Source organism: Lycorma delicatula, chromosome 4 (assembly GCF_047948215.1).
Source record: "Lycorma delicatula isolate Av1 chromosome 4, ASM4794821v1, whole genome shotgun sequence".
In the NCBI taxonomy this organism is placed as follows: Eukaryota; Metazoa; Arthropoda; class Insecta; order Hemiptera; family Fulgoridae; genus Lycorma; species Lycorma delicatula.
In genome coordinates, this window is record NC_134458.1 from 79,117,291 (window position 1) to 79,141,122 (window position 23,832).

General features: G+C 26.7%; 1 protein-coding gene across 3 annotated transcripts in view; it reads left to right on the top strand.

The window, feature by feature from the left end:
* LOC142323580 (uncharacterized) overlaps positions 1–23,832 on the top strand; it is a 332,171-nt gene that overhangs the window by 212,422 nt on the left and 95,917 nt on the right. For 2 of the 3 annotated variants that reach the window (XM_075363405.1, XM_075363404.1), the window contains exon 4: positions 18,281–18,971. The exons of the other annotated variant lie outside the window; for it this stretch is intronic. Coding sequence is in view for 1 of the 2 variants with exons in the window: in XM_075363404.1 (XP_075219519.1) it covers positions 18,281–18,299 (19 nt within the window). In the remaining variant the exon portion in view is untranslated. Of the gene's footprint in view, positions 1–18,280; positions 18,972–23,832 lie in introns of those variants that run through there. 3 annotated transcript variants of the gene reach the window in all.

Genomic DNA, 23,832 nt, shown 5'->3' on the forward strand with positions numbered 1-23,832 from the left:
TTCTGTAAAAATATTTTAATGATTTATATTAATAAAATGTTATTTTATTTACTTTCAAAACTTGATTTAATTAAAATTATTTATTTATTTACGATCACGATACCAATACATTTTTAACTGTTACCTAGTAGCCGGTATGTAAACTTCTCTACAATCTCTCAATTAATATTTAACAAACTCAGGTTGCTGTCCAGATTTCTTTCAACCAAAGTTTATACACGTAGTTTATGAATTTCCCCCCCTTTATTCTTTGTATCTATACTTCAAAGCAAAATAATACGTCATAGTTTTACTTATAACAAACTGTGTTCCTACAGAATAAATTTTAATATTTTTTCCTTTATCTGTTAATTTTGGTAAAAGTTTTTTTTATTCGTATAAAATTAATATGAACAACCGAATTTTATTTTCTCTAAAAAAGATGTGCTTTATTTGAATTACAAAATAAAAACTATTAAAATAAATCGTTTATAATTAATTGATTTTTTAATTAAAAATTTAATTATTTAAAGATTCATAGAAATAAATTTGCATCTAATGAAATGTCGTCCAAACGTTTTTTATAAAACACTTCTTAGAACCACCGACCGAGGTCGTCAAAAACATATCAAGGTCTTCCATCAAAGAGAAAGTGTTTTTTTCTGCAATTATTTCGCAAATCTGTCTCCCTCTCTCTAAATTACTCTCTTTCTCTAAGTTCTTTCTATATATATTCAACCTTAGGCGTTTCATCGTATGAATCAGCAAATTTAATGCACTTCATCAAAGTACTGGGAATATTTTGAATTACATAAGTAGGTCCTATTCGTGTAGTTCGGTTTTTAATAAAACGACTTTTATTATATTATTTTAAATAAAATTGTTTGCTTTTTAATTTTATAAAATCTTGGCAATATTTTTTTTTATCGTAAACGAAGAAAATATAAGTACGTAATGATAGCTATGCGGATTTTCAACGAATCTTTATATCTTTTACTTTTATTTCGATAGTATATTATTTTCTATTAATTTTATATGTAACAAGTCCGCCATGTTTTACGCGGTTATTTGTATTAGTGCACGTAAACCCTTTACAGAACAGAAACAGCCTGCAAAGAATTCTGAGTAGTGAAGCGAGTTTATTGACCGGCGGCGAGACTCAAAGGGCCGAGATATTCAAAAACTATGTTATATTTCAATTAAAGCATTCCGCGGCAGCGGACAAGGCATTCCTGTTTTTATGCGAAGCCCGACACATGTCGCCCCGTTGCAGTGCACAATGCAACTGCAGTTCCAGTCACACTGGAGTGGAATTTATCGGCCCAGACCGGAACATCGCAGTAAGACTTTACCTTTTGCTCATCTATTAAAATTATATACTTTATACAGTAATTAATACATACTAAAGATATTCGATAAACTGAATCTATAGAAAATGACGTATAGTTGCGATTTAAGTAATATAAAACGATTTAGTTTATTAAGAATATTTTTACTTTGTTTACAATTAGCAGAAAATTAATTTTCGAGTTTTACAAACAAACGTTGGTTTTACGGTGTAAATTATGTGAAGTGTTATCGGTTTCTGCTGAAAAATAATGGATAATTATTTTAAAAAACTTTTATAATATGGAAAATACTAAGAAAAAACCGATTATATGTTATCTTTTCTTTGTTCATAATGTTCCTACTTATTATAGTGTAGTTAATGAACTCGAAATCTATAAAAAAAAGAATTTCTTGAAAAATATTTCTTAATTTTTTTACATTTTCTAATTCCCTGTTTGGATATACCTTTCAGAAACATTTTAAGAATTACCGATCAGATCGAACTGAAACTTGGGCAAGTTTTTTCAAGAGCTTTCTTTTCAACTGTTAATAATACTTCCTGTAATAGCTGTCATGCAACACTTACTCATTTCACCATTGTAATCGGGAAATCTTAAAAATTTTACAGGTTTATACGGGATCAATATTACACGAAATGTTAGTATTCTGTCGGTCTATAATAAACTGGAATTAAAGCGGTGTCTACTTAAAAAAAAAAACCGAATAAAAAGATTACGGTTTAAATTTTGATACATTCATTATCAGTATATAAATCTTTTTCTACGTAGGATATCCTTAACATCTCAAATTGTTAAGAGATAATATGTACATATTTATTAAAAACAATTCTTTTTATCGTAAAAGTTGGTAATTTTCTAAGTAACTCCATTACAACATTTTAAAGCGCACCATCGATAAATTTGAACGATAAATGGCATTTTATGAACAATCAACAATAAAAAAAGGGCGATAAGTTAAAGAGAAATCATTTTTGAAATGGATTGTCAGAGTACAGTGCTGAGAAGTTGAGAGTTCAATATGAATCTAGAGATCGAGTTGTTTATTCGGAACTGTAGAAAGATTAGTGCAGCTGAAGTGGATGCAGCTGCACGATTCACAGTTTATTTAGATATCTTTATATTCTTCAATTTATGGGAGAATAAAAACGATCCTTAAATATTGCTACATGACTTTGATGGCTCTTAATTTATGGTGCACAATATGTTTTTGAATAGCCGATCAGTAACAGCTAGTAAGGAACCGCTTTTATCTGGATAAAATTTCCGCGATCCCCCGAGGGAATACGGAAGGAATTATCCATCTTAGTTGCATGAAAATTTAGGCTTTCCTCTAAATGGAAGTGTTTGTCTTAAATCGTGGTTCCTCTGAGAATCGATCATTCTTCCACACAACCCACATCTTTTCCTTATCTTTGATTCCTTATTCTTTATTTTCGATTCTGTAGATGCAAGTTTTCCTGCTATGTTCGTGCTGAAAATCTCGTGATCTATAGCGCCATTACGTTATCAATTTGGTCTAATGAGTGGAGAGCTGTTTTGGGTCACCTATCTTATCCGTTGGGGGAATAATAAGGCTTATGGCTAAAGCGGCTATCGAGTGACATAATATTTTCTAACATACAAATAATCCCAGTTTAATTTAAACATGTAGCTAAATGCATTTAATGCTGATGAAACGAAAGGGTACTTATAACTGTTTTACTACCTGGAGTAACCGACAAGGGAAATTTGTTTGTTAGAATCTTATTGGTTGGAAAATAGGACAAACGGGTCTACAGGTACGGTTGAACAAATGATTTAAAATAAAAAAAGGGTCTACGGTAGAATTCTTTTAGCTTTAATGATTTATTTGTTGATCTTTATAAGATAAACAGGGATATCTTAAGTCAATATTTTGACATTAAAAGTTAGCGCTTAATAGAAAGTAATGTGTAATTTTACGAAGCTAGTAAAACGGGATTTATGGCTAAAAGATGAAAAATATTTTTTATTTTTAGTTATACATTTTTTATTTTGTAATTGTAAACTGTAAAATTGTATATATTTAACATTTTAACGATTTAGAATATAATATTACCGTAAAAAACGTTTAGATATGACAGAATATTGTTTCAGCTGAGTTTCCTGTAAGCTTTTAATGATAACCTGAGCTGTATTGAACAGCAGTCTTATATTTTACAAAAAATATAATTATAATCAAATCAGAACTTAATATTTTATAATTTTTTACAAACAAAATATATATATATATATATATATATATATATATATATATCTGTTTTAATACAGGAACTATTAAAATTGAACAAGTATGTTACTAAAAATTAATATCTTTTGCTTAGTGTATGTGTATACTTATACATATCAATATAATTTAGACAAAGTTAAATATGCTATTATAAAGCAAATAAAGAGTTTTACCCGATATATTTCCCTGAATTGAATTAATAGCTGAATATTCAAGTTAATAATTAGTGTACATAAGAATATTATCGAGTACAAAAACACAGTTTAACTGCAATAAATAATCACTGCCACAAATGGAATGACATTGAAATAATGCTAAAACCGGAAAATTTCCCGGTTGCGTAATAAAATCTTTCTTGCAAATCGAATATTTATTATAGAAGAAAACATTACGTAGTTAGAAAGGTATCAATAACTATTTGAAACGTTCATAAAATATATTAATATTTTGAGTATACCTATGTAAATACAACTTACATATAGGCATAGCACGCGTTTATATTTTCATGAAAATAATATTTTCCAAAGCTGTTTTAGCTTTGAATATAAACGGTGATCATTTACCGCCGTTTGGTTCTTATGAATGAAGTAAAATAATAATTAACACGGTTGCAGAATAACATTTAACTATTCCCAACAACAGTTGTTTCCATTGTATGGAAATCAGCGGGAAAACATTGTTTTATGTGTTGTTTCAACTTTATAAAATGTCTGACTCACAAATATTACTCGTTCTAACAACTTTTTTCCTTTTATATATATATTATTATATATATATAAGTATATGTATATAGTGTTCTGTATACTGCAATTAGTAATTAATAAATATGTTATAAATATTATATATTCTTAATATTATATCCTGTTATGCGTTTTAATTAGCTTAATTTAATAAATTTACCTATTTGTTTACGGTATAAGTAATTGTTTACCCTGTTTATTATTAAAAAATATATATATTTTATTTTTTAACGCAGTAATCTTGTTTAAGTTAAATTAAATAATGAACCGATTCCTAATAAGTAAGCTTTTGATAAGGAATAAGTAAGTATATTTAATTTTTTGAAATAAACACAATTAACATTTTGAAAATAATTTTAAATTACGGATAACTGAAAATAAAATCGAATATATCGTAATAAAGCAAATGAGATATTCAACTGAAGTTACAGTTTTATCATAATGCAAAAATATTGCACGATTAAGAAACTTAGGGTTTATTACATTCTAATACTATCATAGCCTTTTATCACAAATTAAAAGTTAGTTCCTGACGGGTTATGGGGTTTACTTTACAACATTAGAAACAGAAATTTTACGGTCATTAAAATCGTTTATCTATAAATGAAATTATTTTCGATTAGCTTTACAGCCTTAAACTTTTATTTTAATTAATAGATCTACGCTCTTTGTTTGCCCGATATATTTTCCTGAATTGAATTAATAGCTGAATATTCTATAGAGAGATAAGTGTCAAGCTCTTAAAGAAGGAAGTTAAAATTTAAACTAAATATCCGTTTTATAAAACAAGTTTGAAAAAAATAAATATAAAGATGTCACTTTTTGTCACTTCTAAAAAAATAGTTTATAAAAACACTCAAAAACCGTTTCAAACATTTAAAACTAGATGAGCATTTCAGCTGTTAAAAAATCAATGTTAGCAGATGATGAACTACTGATGATGATTGGTTAAAGAGGAAACGCGCATAATTTTTACTTTGAAAAAGGTTTTCTTAGCGTTTCTATCTATAATTTCAATAACAGTTGGACGTACCTTTTTTCTTTGTAAATATAACCTTTTTTCCATTATTGGGATCTTAGTTGATTTTTACAAAAATATTGCAAATATAAATAAATATTCATATGAAATATTTTAATATAAACTATTATTTTATAAGTGATATAAAAAGTTGTATTGTAGTACAGTATTTCATGAGACACTTTTACGTCAGTAACGTTATTTCCGATAAGTTGTGTTCGGTACGAAAGTTCGGATGAGCGTATTTAAAGTATAACTACTAGTATTTATCGTTGAAATTAATTACAAGTAATAATCGTACTTTATTAGCGATTAGTGCTACAATTTCTACTGATCTAAACATTACCGTGTAATTTATTGTAGGTCTTGGAGAGAGAGGTTTTTTTTTCTAAACTGATTGGAAACATAGTTGAAATTTACAGAAACAAGTTGCTTACGATCAATAAAAGAACTGAATAGGTAAAGGCCATTAAAAACAGTATACCAAGAAAGGAAAAAGGCGGTGCAGAAAGGAATAAGTCAAGGATGTAATCTATCTTCAATACTTTTTAATTTGTGTTCGAAAGTAATTACAAAAATATTAGACAAACATTTAGGATATCAATAATTATGAAAAAAGAACGATAAAAAAAATGATACACTGATTCAGCGAACCTAAAAATGAGATAATAGAAAGGGAATACTACAACACAAGAAAACTATTTGATTCAAAGTAAGCACAACTGAAATAATAACAAATTAATATGACAAAAACAAACAAGATAATGTGAATAATTAATATTTTTTTACGGAACAAAACGTACGCGGGTTTATGGAATTCCACTGGCTAGATACACGCGATATAAATATCGTGTATTCTTTACAAATGTAAAGAATAAAATAAACAAGAGATGTACTAAAATCATATAAGCTCAAAGGAAGGTGATCAGTCATGTAAATGGTGCACAACAAATTTAAAAAAACTTTATTTTTGTTTGAAATATAATAAAACGGATAGATTTTTCAAATATGGTGTACCAAACTGCTAAAGGAAATGAAAAATATCAAGATGGAATACAGAATAAAGAAATTTTTAATAAAAATAGCAGACCCGACAATGCTTCGCTATTGCTAGATTTGAGTATATATAGGTTAAATGAACACAATTGAAAGTATGATAAAACATTAACAAAATGAACATTACGGAACTTCACAGAATTTAACCTTTTCCTTTTTCCCTTTTACCGTTTCCCCGTTCCCCTTTCCCATTACCCATTTTCATTTTAACATAATTCCTTTCCCCCTTGTTCCCCTTTCTATTTCTCCCAATTTCCCCTTTCCCCTTTCTATCTCCTTTCCCACCTCTTTTTCCCTTATTTCCATTTCCCGCTTTCGCTTCCCACTTTCTCCTTTTCTATTTTCTTTTTTCCCCTTTCCAGTTACTTTTTCTTTTCCCTCTTTTTTCTTTTTCAATTTTACCCTTCCCTTTTACCTTTTTCGATTTTTCCCTTTTAACCGGTGCGTAAATCGGTCCAGTAATATTTAAGTCCACAGCGGACACACACATCGGAAACATTGAAATGGAATCGTAAAATATTTAATATAGCGTGTGTTGCTTTTACGTCCAACAGATAGCGCTGTTTTTCAAAAACTGCATGTTTTTACTTGTCACATCTTAGGTATATAAATAATTTGTATATAGAAACACGCGCGTATTCGAATAAAACGTTTTGTCAAAATTTCAAAGCAATCGGTGAAGAACTTTCGAAAATTGAAGATTTTGAACAAACAAAGATTTACATTTCTATTTATATAGATTTACGTTCATTGTTCATATATTAAGGGAGCATAATTATGTAGTAATAATTGCAGGTAGTTGAAGATTTAAAATGCTAGAATAATTTTATCAAATGATTTTTGATTGCCACAAGTGGTATTAAATCGAGTGACTATTACATTTTTGTTTATTACAAATCTGTTTTTATTCATTTTTAACAAAAAGTATATAAATTATTTATCGGAAAAAATAATTTAAATGGATAATGTTACTTTAAACTTCGTATGAAATATTTCAGACTGTGTTTTTTCATTAAAAAAAAAAAATAAATAAATAAATAAAAACAAGTTATACGTAACAATAATAATACGTAAAGAAATTTCTTAAGTTCTTAAAACAATGTGAGAACTTCAGTAGGTTATAAGTTCGGTAGAAGAAAAGAAAACAGTTGTTGGACATCGGCTGATTTATATCTCAATTGAAAAACAGTAGTCTCCTTTGGAGGAATTAACGCGGGGTTCAAGTTCCCACAAAGAAAGCGGTTAAACATGAAGTCGTTCTTTGTTAAAATACTTATTTTTCTCATTCAAATACTATACAATAAAGTTTAACGTTTTTAAAGTTATATTTTTTAGATGTTAAAAATAGTTAATTAATTTCGTTTTAATAACAATGTAATGTCATTAATATTACTTTAAAAAATAACTAATTCCAAATATAAACGAAATTTATTTCATCTTCAAAAATATATTTAAAAAAAAAACAAAAAAACCGGACATAATTTAAATTATTGTCAAGCGAATCTATTTATAATTATTATTAATAACCAAAATTACACGTTTAACGAAATTTTAATACGTGGAACACTCATTATTACTAAAGATAGTTATAAAAAATCATTTCAATATAAAAAAATGGAATACCCGCCAGTTTTGGTATAATATGAAACAGAACGTTAAAATAAACGTTCATATACAGCGCTTTTTTCATATAATTTTTTTTACATATTAATTTTTTTTATTGAAAATGTATACGTTACCGTGAAAGACCAAAATTAGAGAATATCAGTATTCTCCGTTGAATATCGACACATATCTAATACATTGATGAAAGACCGAAATATTTGTTTATTCGAACCTTCGCCGGCATATGTAGAGTATCACACGTAACCTCTGGTGGGGTTCGGAAACGGTAAATAGAAATTAAAAAACAATCACCCAATGCCAACCTCTAATGTAAATAGATTACGAAAAACCATCGTTAAAAAAAAGGAAGTTTAAATTTAAGCCAATCATAACCTACTCTCGCTTCGCTCGGTAACTTAGTCTAATTAACTTTAAATATAAAAATTATATATGTTATTTTTCAACATTAGAGGCGATTAATGAAATTCACCATATTTATAAAAAAATCTAATCAAATTTTCAGCATTTTATAAATTGAAAGGGCCAGTCAGGATATACAGAATATGTTAACTGCACGGATGAACGATAACGATAGAATTAAATGGTCAGATGGTTTACCCTTTGTTCAATCTTTTTTTAAAATATTTTTATTAAACTTTCATTAACAGTGCATGTTGAATGCGGTGAATTTGATTAATCGCCTCCAGTGTTGGAAAATAACTTACATAATTTGTATGTTTAAAGTTAATTTGACGAGGTTAGCGAGCGAAGCGAACGTAGGTTATGTTTAGCTTAAATTTAAACTTCCTTTTTTTAACGAGGGTCTCAAATCTATTTATCTTAGAGATTGGTATGGGGTAATTATTTTAAATTTCTAGTTATCCCTTCGACTTTCACCAAACACAAATAAGCTCCACCAGAACTTATTTGTGTTGAGGGGGGGGTGGCATTTTTAGCTTCTCTAGTGCAATTAAAAATTTAAAAATCGGATTTTTTAACTCTTGGGTTCTTCTTTCCTCGACCTAAAGGTTTTTGGACCTTAAAATTTTTTCTACCCTCTTAATCGACTCGTATTTTTTTCCTAACTCGATCTCATCCATGTATTCCTGTTATAATTTTCCCCTCACCATTGGTTCCTTCGATTTTTTCCTCGAGTATTGTTATAAACTGGCTTGGATATTTTACAAATGGTGGTTAACACTATTTCTCCTTTCAGTATTTTTGCAATAACAATCGTCTTTACGTTCTTATAAGTTCATTATTGCTCACCTTTTCTATTCATGAAATCTTCAGAACTCTGTTTCAGCAGGTTTTCTTTTTTTCAAGATCCAAGACTCTGGTGCGTAAATACTCCGGATTAAATTGTATATGAAGTGTTTCGTATCTTCAAAATAACATTGTTTTGTGTCAGTAAACTTCTATTTTTATTAAATGCTTATATAGTTGGTGCGATTCTACACTTATGTTTGCTGTGCACTTGCCATTCGATGCTTTTAACTCTTAGTATTTAAATGTATTGATTTGCATTAGTTTTTCGTCCTCAAGTCATACATCAGTCTTCTGGTTGCCGTTTCGAGTATTATTCAACATTATTGTTTTCATCTTATTTATTTTTATACTATTGGCTAGTGTATATTTATTATACAATTACTATCTCTGTTACTCGAAATTCTATATTCTTTAACTCGAAGCAAACATATGAAAAGGATTTACGTGGCAGTATTTTTGTCATAAGGCAAAAAAAAAATTAAATAAAACAATAAAAATAGCATTATTTTTAAGAAAATATATCGCTTCCATTTCCTTCTTAATTAACATTTTTTTACACATTAAGTTTTAATTTTACTATGGTCTATCAGATTTTATCTTCTCAAAAATATTACAGATTTAAAAAAAAAATAAAATAAACTATAACAAAATTTCTGTCGCGTAGTAAAAACAACTATAACTAACACAAAAATTTTGTTTGACAAATAAGACGGATTTAAGACCAAAGAATGAACAATAATTGATAATAAATACTTTAAATAAATTAAGTGTAATGGCGGAATAGTAACAAATTTTGAACTGAATGGGAAATTGTTTAATAATGAGTACATGAAAAGACTGAAAACTAAAATTTCTTATTGCAAAAAAAACAACTGAAAAATGTTAATTCATTTCTTCCCTGTCTCGTGTGATTGAGAATGGGTGAATATTTTCTGTAGTATTATATACTAAACTAGGAAAGAAATGAATTATAATTCTTCATTTATATATATATATATATTGATTTTAAAATTCGATTTATTCCATTTGTGGAAAAAAGTAAAACTGTGAATTTTTTATGTAAACAAGATAACACAATGGTATCCTAAGTATTATAACCTTATCTTTTTCAATATGTAATATAAATTAAAAAAAATATAAAGTTTAAAGTATGAGAAATCAATTATAATTGATTAACTTCATAATCGGAGTAACAATTTTCAAAAAACACTTTTATGGTTATTAGAACAAACAAGAAGTTAGCTGTAATGTACTCCAAACAAATTTTTATTTTTATTATTTATGCGTAATTAACAGATTTTTCCTAAATAAATGTACTGTTTATATTATTATCTAACCAAAGACCGTTTAAATTTCTTCCCTTTTTCTAGATTCATTTATTTTTTCAGTTCATTATTTTAAATCAGAAAAACATCTATAAAAGAAATTTTAACCATTTGAAAGACGAGCCTATTTATATTTGCTCCTCGGATAAAGAAAAGTGTTTTCAATTTTCATCTATTTTGGTCAAGGAAGAACTAACTGTCTAACAAATTTCATCTCTCTAAGTATTGCTTTTTCAATTCAGTAAACAGAGTATAAAATACATACAATTGGGAAACTGACAATTTTATCTGCGCATATGTATACATAAACACTAGAATGCGCATTTTACGAAAAAAAAAGAGTTGTGATACCACACCAACCCAATTAAAGAAAAAATTGTTGTCATTTGCTAATACATCTTTGTACTTTCATTGTCTATTCATGTTTTTATATTTATACATACGAATCAATCTTTTTAAAATTTATTTATTTAAAAGTATCCTTAACATTGACAAATCTAAATATTTCTTTAAAAATTACCGATAATCATAAATAATTCGTTTACAAACATCTAATCGGTTAGAAAAATTGAAAAAAATAGGTGTTACATAATTAAAATTCCGTATATTTTTACGGAATTTGCATAAATATAATCTAGAATTTCGTAAAAAAAGATTTTTCATTACTATTAAACTATTTCAGATTTCATTATTGTTTTGTAAAATACAGTATAATATTAATATTTACTATTTAAATCCGGTTTAATACAGTTATATATTAATTGTTTGTGTCTTATAATAAAAGAGATTGTATAATATTCTACAGAATTTTGTTTTGATTGACAGAATTTCAAATTATAAAAATCTATATACATTAAATTTTACGTGCCAGGTAGGGTATGTAAATTAAAGTTATTTTAAGGTAATACATTTTCACGTATTGCTCCTTAAAATAAAGATAATATTTCTGGGAAACAATTAACATTATGAATTTATTTTCATAAATTACTGTCGACTGTAAACCAAAATTTCGAAATAATTTTTTCTATTTCATTTTACTGATACAACAGCGCACGTGTTCACACCAAGTATATTTATTAATATTAAAACTATTCCTAGAATGATTATTTTGTTTTTCTTTAGCTTTAATTCGTTTGTGTTTTCTGTAAAGTTTTAATATTTTTACATATTAATATTTTTACACCCGTTTTATTTTTTCACGTTTAATAAAAATCAATTAACATAAGTAGGAAAATACTATGAATAAATTCGTTTAAAAAAATACATAAAGAATAAAAGGATTATGGAAATTGTGAGATGAATTGAGATAAAAGCAGGTGGAAGGCAGAGTGATGGAATCTCCCCAATTCTAATCAATATTGCCTAAGATAAAGTAATTACAGAATGGACTAAAGAACTGGTTAATCATCGAGTCTTAGAATATGTATATTTAGGAACGCGAAAAAATAAATTAGCCATTAATTAGTTAGCCTTTGCTGATAACATAGTTATCCTAGCTACAAATATAGATGAAGCAAAATTAAAAGTACATCTGTTGGGATAAAACAGCAAAAAGATAGGCTCAGAAATATTCTATGAAAAGCAGAATTTATAACCAATGATAAGAACTGTGTAAAAGAAATAATATTTAAAAAGGGACAGCAAATTCATAAAATAGGCAGATTTAAGTATCTTGGGGAGATAATAACACCAATTGTACTCGGAAAAGAAGTAATTAAAAGTAGAATTCGTAAAATGGTAACAGCTTATTAACTGACAGCGAATGTTTTCTTAACTTAAAGAGCTAAACTACGCCACTACATAGAAGTAATTTTCCCAGAAGCCTTATATACAAGCGAACTTTTAAGAAAGTTTAATGGAAGAAATCATTTGAAAGAAGAAAGAAAATTCTTAAGGAAGATTTTTGGACCCATACGAACGGAGGAAGGTTATAAGCTAACATCCAACAAAGAAATTTACCAAGAAATAAAGCTTTAGAAACATAAATGCGGAAAATAAAAATGAGGTTTTTCACCACATTACAGAACGAGTGACAATAAGCTTGAAAAAAAAAAATTATTTAACTTTTACAAAGATAGAAAATCAAAAATAGGATTGCATCGGGAAGTAAATCAAAATCTAGGAAAACTAAAAAATGGAAAATAGTAACTAATGGATAGAATAGTTTCGAAAAACAATTGAGAATTTAAAACTAGATGAAAAGGAAAACCCAAACAACAGCTCCAGAAAATTTGCAGAACAAAAACAAGCACTTTCAGAAAGAATGAGAAAGTACTGGAAACAACGAAAAGAAATGAAAAGAAGAAAAGAAATGCAATTGGATTTAAAAAATAGTCTAATCGAAATAAGAAGAAGGATTATGAAAATAAAAAATATATACTTATTTATTTTTAAAAAATGAATACTTTTATATTGAAAGCTACGTAATTAATACTCTTTTGTTATAAAAATATTTTTTTTGTAATTAAATTTCCTACATTTTGTTTATGAGTAGGCGTGTGCAGTATCGTGTAAATATATATATATATATATATATAATTTTCTTTTTTTACCAAGTCTACTTCGTGTATTTACAACCAACATTCTCTATTGCAAATAGACGAATGAAATTGTGTTAATGTAAAATTTGCATGTCTTTTAATCCCATTTGTGTCTAATAAATATCAAAATGATTACTAATTTTATTGAAATAATGTAAGACTTATTTTCATAAACATGTAAATATGTAATCATTTTATTTTTAATATTGCAGTTTGTTGTATTACTTTATGAAATAAAGTACTTTATGAAATAAAGTAATACAACAAACTGTTGTATTAATTTTTATGAAAGTAATTTTATTTTTAAATTTGCTGTAAATTAATACAAAATAGTCATAATCAATATTTTTTTAATGCAAAATCCCCTAATTTTATATAAATTTTACAAAAATTAATTCTGTTTATTTAATGTTTTAAGATTAATTAGACAAAGTGAAGAAGATTTTAACAAATCTTATTAGAATAACTAGGGTGTTTTAATAATTATGGCATGTATTAAGGATAAAGAATTAGTTTTGTAATAGAAATATATATATATATATATATATATATATTTATACAAAATAAATAATCGGAGTTAAAATATAACAAATATGATGAATGAATTAAAAACATGGTGTGAATAACAAAGTAACGGAGCGATGCAAAAAACCAGTCGTAGGTGACTGACGACGAAAATATCCTGCTTCCTTTTAAATTATATTATTTAATAAATCACTTATCAAATACGTACAACGACAATTCAAATGACTTTATATTCTTACTTTCCTGAATCCTCAAAAACGGAAATTTATATAGGGTAATTACTTATTCGTATTAATATTCTGTATTCTATCGTTAGTTGTAGTTTTAAATTAACAATACGGCCTTAGGCGCTTATTTTCCAATCGTTTTTACCAAAGGAAATCTGTACCAAGTGTAGTTTAAGTTTCATAAAATTATTATCAGATTTGATGAGTGGCGGCTCGTAGCTAAAATTAGTGAAGGTACTGCTCCAGAAGGTTTTTTCTGGGCCGTTTCAAGGCCATGGTTAAAGTTTTCTGTAAAATAAAAGAACTGAAAAAAATTAATCAAGTAGAATAGCTGGAAGCAGAATAATAATCTAATTACACTTTATCTCATCCAAGAATATGATCACGGTTTTAAGCACATTGTGCTTAAAAATCTTATTCGGTTTAACCGAATAAATATTAAAATGTCAATACAGATAATTTTATTATTATTAGGTAATAACTTAATAAAATGTCCGCTTAAAAACAATATAGTTCAATGGTGCTTAATTTAAATTTGTACGCATACAAAAACAAATACATAATTGTTTTTTACTAATTACCTTCTTTTTCGCCCTTCCAACGTGTTTTTGGACAGATTTGGCGATCAAAGGGCCCTTGCTTTCCGCCATTTTCTGATCACTACTGAAAAACAACTGAACCGCTTTCATATTCCTTCCACGGACTGAACTAAAAAAGGGAACGAACAAGTAACGTTCCATACTCACGCGGAGTAAAAAAACTACCATTCACCAGCACGTCAGGGTCGGCACTGCAGGAGCGACAGTGTTCTCTCTCCCTTGCAGCCTCGCGTGCAGCTTCCTATGTGCGCATACGCATAACAACCAAATACCACGCCGCTGGAACTGTGAAGCGCACAGCTCCATACAAATATTTTTTATCTTTTTCATAAACTTTAGGATGGCTACTGACATTAAGCGTAAGGAAATTATATATTGTACAAGAATAAAGAATAGAATTGAAGAAAAAAAGACTCATTTTATTAAATGTTATCAATAATATCAAGTAGAACTAGGAATGCTGCAGTTCCACAGTTCCTATACGCGAGCCGCCGTTGGATTTTATATAATTTACATATAATTCCACGGTCTAAAAACGGTACCCTATTTTACTCTTTTGGGATTTTATTCTTCCTTCAAAAGATTCATTTCCTACGATCTTCGTTTTGTTATAGTTGTAAAGAATGCTGTTGTTTAAATTTTTCTTGAAATTACAATCGATAGATATTTGCTTACTTTCATTAAATTAAATACCGCTTGTAAAGCTCAGTGCCTATAACGGATCCATAAACTGTTAAAAAAATAGCAGATAAATTTTTATCGGAGGAAAATTGACTTAAAGATGATTTCCCAAAGAAAATGATTTATTATCTAAAATTTGGGTACAAACAGAACAATTTCTAATTTGGAAATGGTTTTCTTTTTAACGACTTTAAAATGAAAGTTTTACTTCAGTATGACTTCAAAATTTTTAAAGGGTCAATGAAGATTTGTCAGTTTGTAGGTCGTTTTCCTTTGATTTTGATATCGATACTATTTATATTTTCATTTATTGGAATTTAAAGCAGTTCTTCATGCTTCTATTTACCCCTATACGAATTCGGTTGGGATGTTAAGATTAATTTTTTAATTAATTTAAAGCTAATTTTTTAAGCTTTTAACTCGTGCTTACATTAACGCTCATATTTCTGGTACCCTCCGATTTTTCATCCTGATTGGAGGATGTTATTCCTAACTACTTCTTTTATTTAACATCTGATATATTTTTCCGATTTTCTTTGCTTCCTAACAAGTAGGACTGGATAGGGATTGTAACTCGCTTTATATCCTTTCGTTGTCGAGATTTGTAAAATTTGAAATTATAATTCAGATTTCTAGGTAAATATATAAATCGAACGAAGCATTTTCAATAAATTAAAAACAATTTTTGACACGTTTAACAGCAATTTAATAAATACACATTTTTTAGCATTCAATTTTTAATATTTAAAACTCTATCGTAAAACCTTTCATCAATTAAATCTTTAAATTACTCACACTTCAAAAATATATAAATAAATTACGTAACACAATATTATAGAATGCAATTAGTTACTTCTGATGCTAAACAGTTCAATTTCGTTCAAAGTAAATTTATTTTTTTTGCAAAATCGAAAGAACAAATTGTAAAAAATGTTAAGATCACACGCTTATAAGTTTACTTGAGAAAACTAATAAGGGGAAAAAGTTCTAAATACATAATTTATTTCCCTTTTTATAAATTCCAATTATGAAATTTTTTTTATAAATTTCATAGTAATTAAAATTATTAATCTCCGTGAAACTTCTGAACGTGAAATTATACACGTAATTTTATTAAATATTATTTAATGGTTTTATGAAAAGTATTAGTTGAGAAATTCACATATGAAAGTTTACGTTTACATTAACATATTAAACTAACTCTAACTTTATAATTTATATTTCATTTATTTTATATATAACGAAGTAGTAAATTACAGAACAGTAATCCTTTTTTTTTCTTTTCTTTTTTCTAATTAAAAAAAGTGATTCTAAATCTATATCTTACTTTACATCATTTTTCTAGAACTTCACTAAATTAATCAGATAAAAACTATTTCTTCAAAGTAGTTGCTTTGATGCGTAAATAATTTTTTTAATTATAATGAAGTAGTTATAACTTACATGGAGGTAACAACAAGTTAACTTTTATTTTTATTTAATAAATATATAATTTTGATGTTTTAACTTTAAATTACTAGGGTGCCACTAGTAAATATTTTTCATTCTATCTCCTTTATCAATGGTCATTATATTAAGATTTATTAATTTTTATGCGTGAAGTTTCCTTGTTAATTTATAAAAAAATTTTCGATTTTGTATACTTCAAAGAAGAAAAAATTTGCCTGGTCGTAAGCAATTAATCATATCGGGTCGGAAATACTAATGGCAAATATGAGTTTAGAAATACCGATCGGCTTAGTTAAACGGTGAACTTAAAAAAGTTAAATCGAATGTTGCACTGCCACGGAAATATTAGGACGCATATCCACAATAGATAAATACTCATAATTTGTTGGGTTTTTTTAATTTTATTTTTATTTCATTTTGATCCACGATGGACTGCTATAAATTAGGAAATCTTTCGCGTTACGACTGACGGTTGATTTTTCAATACATAAGATTGAATATTCACAGACAATTGTGATTCATTTAACATAAACATCAAGTACCATGTGAACGTTATATATCAAATCTGATATCAAGTTATATATATATATATATATATATATATATATATATATATGACGTATATTATGAATATAATTGTATTTTTATAAAAAAATAAATAAATTTAAATATTTATATGAATTGTGAGGGGGGTTGATAAAAAAACATTAAGGCCCAAATAACTCTACTTAGGACGCGTGAAAGATATTTAAATACAAAAGACTCATAATTAGATAACTTACATGAGCTAATACTTCAAGAATCTTTTCTAATATTCCAGTAAAAAATTTCAAAATATATAGGATAAACCGTGAAAATTTTATTTCTGTTGTAATTTTTATGAAACTTTTAATGTTAGTAGAAAAATCAACCCTTGTACACTACATAAACATGTATATGGCTTTTATTTTTTTAATTTCTCACAAAGGGTTTTGGGTCAAATATAGAGATGGACACTATTATTATAAACCGACATATGATTTTTATCTACAGCCGATTTCTTTTGTCGATAAAAAGGAGATTGATTCATTAATTTTCCTACGCTATTTAAATTTGCTACGATAGAAACTGGAAATACAGCTCGAATGAAAAAAGTCTCTGGATTTTTTCTTCAAACTACCCTACAAAGAAAATGAAATATTTATATATATATATAGATTATTGAAGGTACGTATATTAAAGTAATCCATATACTCGTGTACAGTATATGCAAAGAAAGTGTTAGATTCTCAAAGTTTTAAGTGATATCTCCCCGGATATAAAATTATTAATAGAAATGCAATCTGTTTCTCTATGCATTTATAGAAATTTCACAAAAATTGATATATACCTACTTACTCATCTATTGAAATTTAGTAGGAATATTTCCACAAATATAATCTTGATAACGATTCTTTATTTAGGAAATTCTTCATTACAAATAAGAGCACAGCTTATCTTTGCTTTATGAAGTATTCAGTATCCTTGCTTAGTCGAATTATCTGACTAATATATATAATAATATATTTGTATTAATTAAATTTGTTGCATGTGCATGGCCTAAAATGTATCATTATTTTTGTGTTTTATTTGTATATAAATATTTTTTAAATAAAATAATTCATACAACTATTTTATATATTCTGTTCCAGGGTTTGGCCCGCTGTCTAACGTAAGGCTGCCCTCAGTTAATTAACTACTCTGTAAATACGTTGAACCGAAATCAGCGCCGACACAAATAAAAAAATATAAAAAAAACATAAATTATAAATAATGTTATTGTTAATAACATTATAATTATTAATAGAATTTTATGCATCTTCAACAAATATCTTCATAAGTGATAATACTGATCGAACGAGTGTTTGTTTTGTTTGACGTTAATATTATTAGAATTTAAAAAAAAAGATTTTCTTTGTGCGGACGCGATCAACGATGGTTCTATTCCTAGAGACGATTAATGTTAAAGAAAATGTTAAAATAATAAAAATAATTAATATAAAATAAACTGAGATAATTTTGTTGGTTATCAGGGTTCATAGAAAGCTCCAAACCTACTGGAAAATAACAATAATAGAAGTTAAAATAGTTTTCTTATTTTTCAAAAATGTACATATGGTATTATATTAGATTGATATTTTATATCGATCAAATTACAATAAAAAAAATGGAGCTGCATTTGAACTATAAAAAAAAAATATAGGCTAACATCGATTATTGTTGTACATATAGACTTGGAGTTGGTTGCACTTTATCGAATCGACGTCACTATCGATTTGTTCAAGTAATCGTTCGTTAATTGCTGAGTTGAGTACATCTTGTGATTTGGAAGCGGTTCCTATATTATAATATATATATATATATATATATATATATATATATATATATATATATATATAAACATGTAATAATATTGCATTATTATAGTGTATACGAGTGGTTAATCCAAAGATTGGATAATAAACTGTTAATAATATAATATTATTGAGTAATTTATATGAAAAAATAAGTAAAAACAAAAACTTTTCGACATTTAATTAAGTTAAATGAACGAAAATATCCCAAAAATTAAATATAAAAATTAGATTAAAAATTAAGATATTTACATATATATTAAAATAAAAAAAAACTAATTTTCTGTATAATCATGGATCTGTTTAGTGTAATAAATTTGTATTACGAATTTCTGTGTATTTGTTTTACTAAAATATGTATTAGGCCAATAAATATAATTAATAAAATACATATAAATATATTGTGTTTTAATTATGTATACAATTATATATACATATATATATATTTTAATAATGTTTAATTTTAGATTTTATTTCATTATTAATAATTAATTAAATTAATTAATTAATTAATTATTTTAGAATTTGTTTGGTTGTTTATTTTTTTCTATGAAGGAAGAAAGTGACAAAAACTAATGTGACAAAAACCGCATAAAAATATATAAAAAGAAATTTGTAATAGTTTTAGGTATGTATTTATGTATTTAGGGGAAATGTATGTATTGTATGTATGTATGTAAGTATGAAGGAGAGTCGTCGTATATTTGTGTGTGTGTATTTTATAATGTTAACGATTAAATGTTGGTAGGATTCCTTTATAAGGATGAGGAATAATCTTGTGTATTATACTACTTCAGGATATTTTACTGGAGAATGGTATAAATTTAAATATTTTAATAAAAGAAATGAACACGTTATTTCGTTGATTATTTATCAGACAAATCTTTTCTTTCTTATTTGGTAAAATAAATCTACTAAAGTGTGTTGTAGTTTTAAATTGAACGAAATGCCCGAGTCGATTTTAAAACATAATTTACATACTATTTAACCGGTAACAAGGGTTACCGTTGAAATCTTGTGACTCTGACATCTATAAATACCTTAGGTAATTTGCAAAGCGTCTAAGCGTCAGATGGTAATGAATCGACTTCCGACTTTAACTTCGGTGCTGCGTGAAATGATGTTATGATTGTCAAGATTTAATTTTGTTTGAAGTATTTTCTGTTCGAAATACCAGCCTAATAAAAAAAAATGTTTATACTATTCTTTAACGAATAACCTTTTTTATTACTTCAAATGTGAAAGATTACTTCAAATAAAGGACTGTTAAACGCTAACAATACTGTTATGTTACTTATTAAAAGAGCCACTTCATTTATTAACATTATAATTTTGGGATTTACAGAACCATATTATTAAACATATATTACAACTGTTTAAATAACGATAAAAAAACGTTTTATCTGATTTTCCCTTTAATATTTAGCTTACTGTGTTACTTCCGAACAAGAAAAATATCCATGTATCGGTCTACAAGTCTTACCACCATTACGCCGAGAATTCTTTGGTTTTATATATCTCTTTTCCTAATAATAGTTTATAATAGAATCTGAAGACACCCGCAGAACCCGATATTGGGAAGAGGGTTTAGAATTAGGAAAAGGGATGGATTGTAAAAGAATTATTTATCGTGGTGGAGCCGTAACAAGAGGCAAATTTTACGTTTATAGAATTATTTCAACGTTTTCATAAGGAGTAGGCGTTCATCCAATCTTATACCTCTTAGGAAAAAGGAAGATTTTTACCCGTTAAAGGGGGACGCGCTATTGGTCATCGATTTTTATTTTGGTTGTTTTAATGTATATAATGAAAGAAATATTATTTTTTGACCAAAATTAAATGGGATTGGTTCAAGCTTCTTAAAAAAATCCATCCATCCGTCCGTCCGCGTCATGAAATGATGTGTATGAATACTCGGTTGAGCTGTGAACAGTTTCCTTAGTTAATATTACTGATATATATATATATATATATATATATATACCTTACGTAAACTCCAAGCGCTTTAAATAATTACGTCATGATGACTGTCGAAATTTTTGTGATTTTTAAATTTTTTCCCAGAAATATCCCTAATTCAATTTACCATCTTGTTCTGGTTCAACTCGATGTCATCCCTTAACTCTGTCAAAATATGTTTTGTTATTTTCTTGAGACTTATAAATTTAGATGACTTAAATTTACTTAATACCCTTATATTTTTAAATAATCTTAATTTCTGTTTTCGCTTTATTAAACTGTCAATTAAATAAAACTAATTTTTATATTCAAAATACATAAAATTCATAAGTTAATATTCTCCTTAAATAATTTTTACTTATCGTTGGAATATATCATAAAATGTTACACATCACCTGAAAAAAATTAATTAAAAAAAAAACAGATATAATTTGTCTCTTTTTACATAACAACATTTAGGCGACCTTAAGTTTTCCGTACATAGATTCTCTGATTACGTTTAACGTAATTTTAAAATACAAATAATTAACAATTACTATCAATAATGAGTATTGAAAAATTAATTTCTACGTATCCGCAATGTGCGCAAACGCAGGCGCACTTATACATGTAAACATACTGTTTATACTGCATCAACACTCCATACTAATATCGAATAAAACTCCGTGATCAGCTGTTATTTTTATATCGCTATGGTTGAACTGCTACCGCCATTATGATATAATATAAAGATTAACTCAGATATTATTTACTGCACGGAATCCATGTGAGCATAATAGAAACATATTACTTATTTACTTAGTTGTTCCCTCTTTCTCTCGTACTCACTCTCTCTCTCTCTTTCTCATACTCTATCTCTCTCTATTGCATACAAAAATACGCGATTCGCGAGCGCTCTCTTTCCGTCTTCAGAAGATTTGCATTCCAAACATATAAATATTTAGTCATGTCAATAAGTGCTATATATATTTGCATGTAATAACATTTCAGTAAATGGTAAAACAAAAATCTAGATCTTAAACAGGCAAAATCTTATTATTTTTTTTCTTTTGATAAATTATTATATAACTTTTGTTTTATCGTAATAATATCTGCGCAGGTATACATGTATATGTGTTGATTAGAAGCTCAATTTCTTAATAAATAATTACTTTTTTTATTTAAAATTATTTAATAAATTAATTTTATTGAACAAAATAGATCATAAATAAGAAAAGATTAATATATTGAAATAAAACGCCGATTTAATTTAGTTTCTATTGTTTGAGATTTTAAAATCTTTATATCATTTAATCTACACCTATCTTTGTTTGTCGACCCGATACTCCTCTATTCCATTTTATCTGTAGTTCCCTATTTTATTTAGACTCATTCTTCTGGATGTGACGCTTTATTGTTACGCATTCACATAATAATGTGGACCCTTACATTTTTTTAATGTTTGGTATGGATATCGATATTGGTAATGAAGTAATGCTTTCCATTTTTGTTTTTGACTTGCGTTATATAGACTTAAGTCATTTTTATTAACCGAAGTGAATTTTTAATTTTAAAAATTATTGAAAGCTAACTTTTAATACCATATTCTAGTTAAAATAATATATTATAAACACTTTTTTTTAATACTGAATTTTCTTTCTGTTGTAAACCTCTATCATAACTAAAAATTTATTATTTTTTTTTTAAAGGGAATAATATCAAAATCGGTATTAAAAAATAACAAAAAGTGTCACTTATTTTATTATATCATTTATTAACTGTTTGAGATATGTCTGCAAATTACACGTTAATTTCTTAATTCGTTTCTTAATTGATTAGTTAGCATATTAAGTTTGATCCTAAATATGTATATTTGTTTGACTATCCAAGTGCTTCGACAATCTAAAACGAAATTTAATATCTTTTTCAATAGATCAATATGTTTTCAGTATTTACAGTCAATGTAAGAACATTGATTTTTTCATTTTAATTAATATATGACAATAATAATAATATTTATTTATTAAATATTCATTACCAAGAATAATTGATAGTACATTTTATGATTTTTTTTAATATTATTTATTGACATGTAATCATACTATGATTTTTTTTAATGACAGCATGATGATAATGGATTCTTTATTTCGTTCCGAAAGACTTTCGTTTTATTATTTTTTTCCGGTAAAATACAGAAGAGATATTTACCGGCAATTCAATACTGGTTGGAGGGTGGAATTATCTTTCTTAGAATTTTAATAATATATATATTATTTTTATTTCGTATCTTCGGATATCTATTTAAAACGTAGATGATTCCTTAACGTTCCAAAAATGCCTGTGTTGAACTATCATTTTAATATTACATGGAATTAATTAAAAATGTCGGAAGAAATTTAATATCAGATAACTAAAACCGTATAGGTTTCAAAAATTATCATTTTTTCAAACGTTAATTTATTGATGTCGGTGGTCTTACGATAAGATTTCAATGTCTAGGCTTACAGCTATTGGTGTATAGCTCATAAGCTTACTGCAAATATCATTTATTTTTACTGGTTATTAATTAAAAACAAAAATTATTTTTTTACAAACCGCATAAATAAATATCGGCCCCATTTCTATTTTATTATTATAAATAAAATAGAGCCTACCAATACTTAACAAGTTAAAAACTTTCAAAATAAAATTTAAAAAAAAATAGATACTTATTATAATTCCAGTTATAATAATTTATTTTATTTTTTTAAGCCAACAGAATATACACGTATGCTCGCACATACACAATCTACACATACAGGTTTTATATACTACCTATTAATACATTATTTATAAAGCTTGATTGTTAATTTATCAATAAAATTCCTTGTTATATTGATTATTGGATGATTATTATCAATAATTGTATGTAG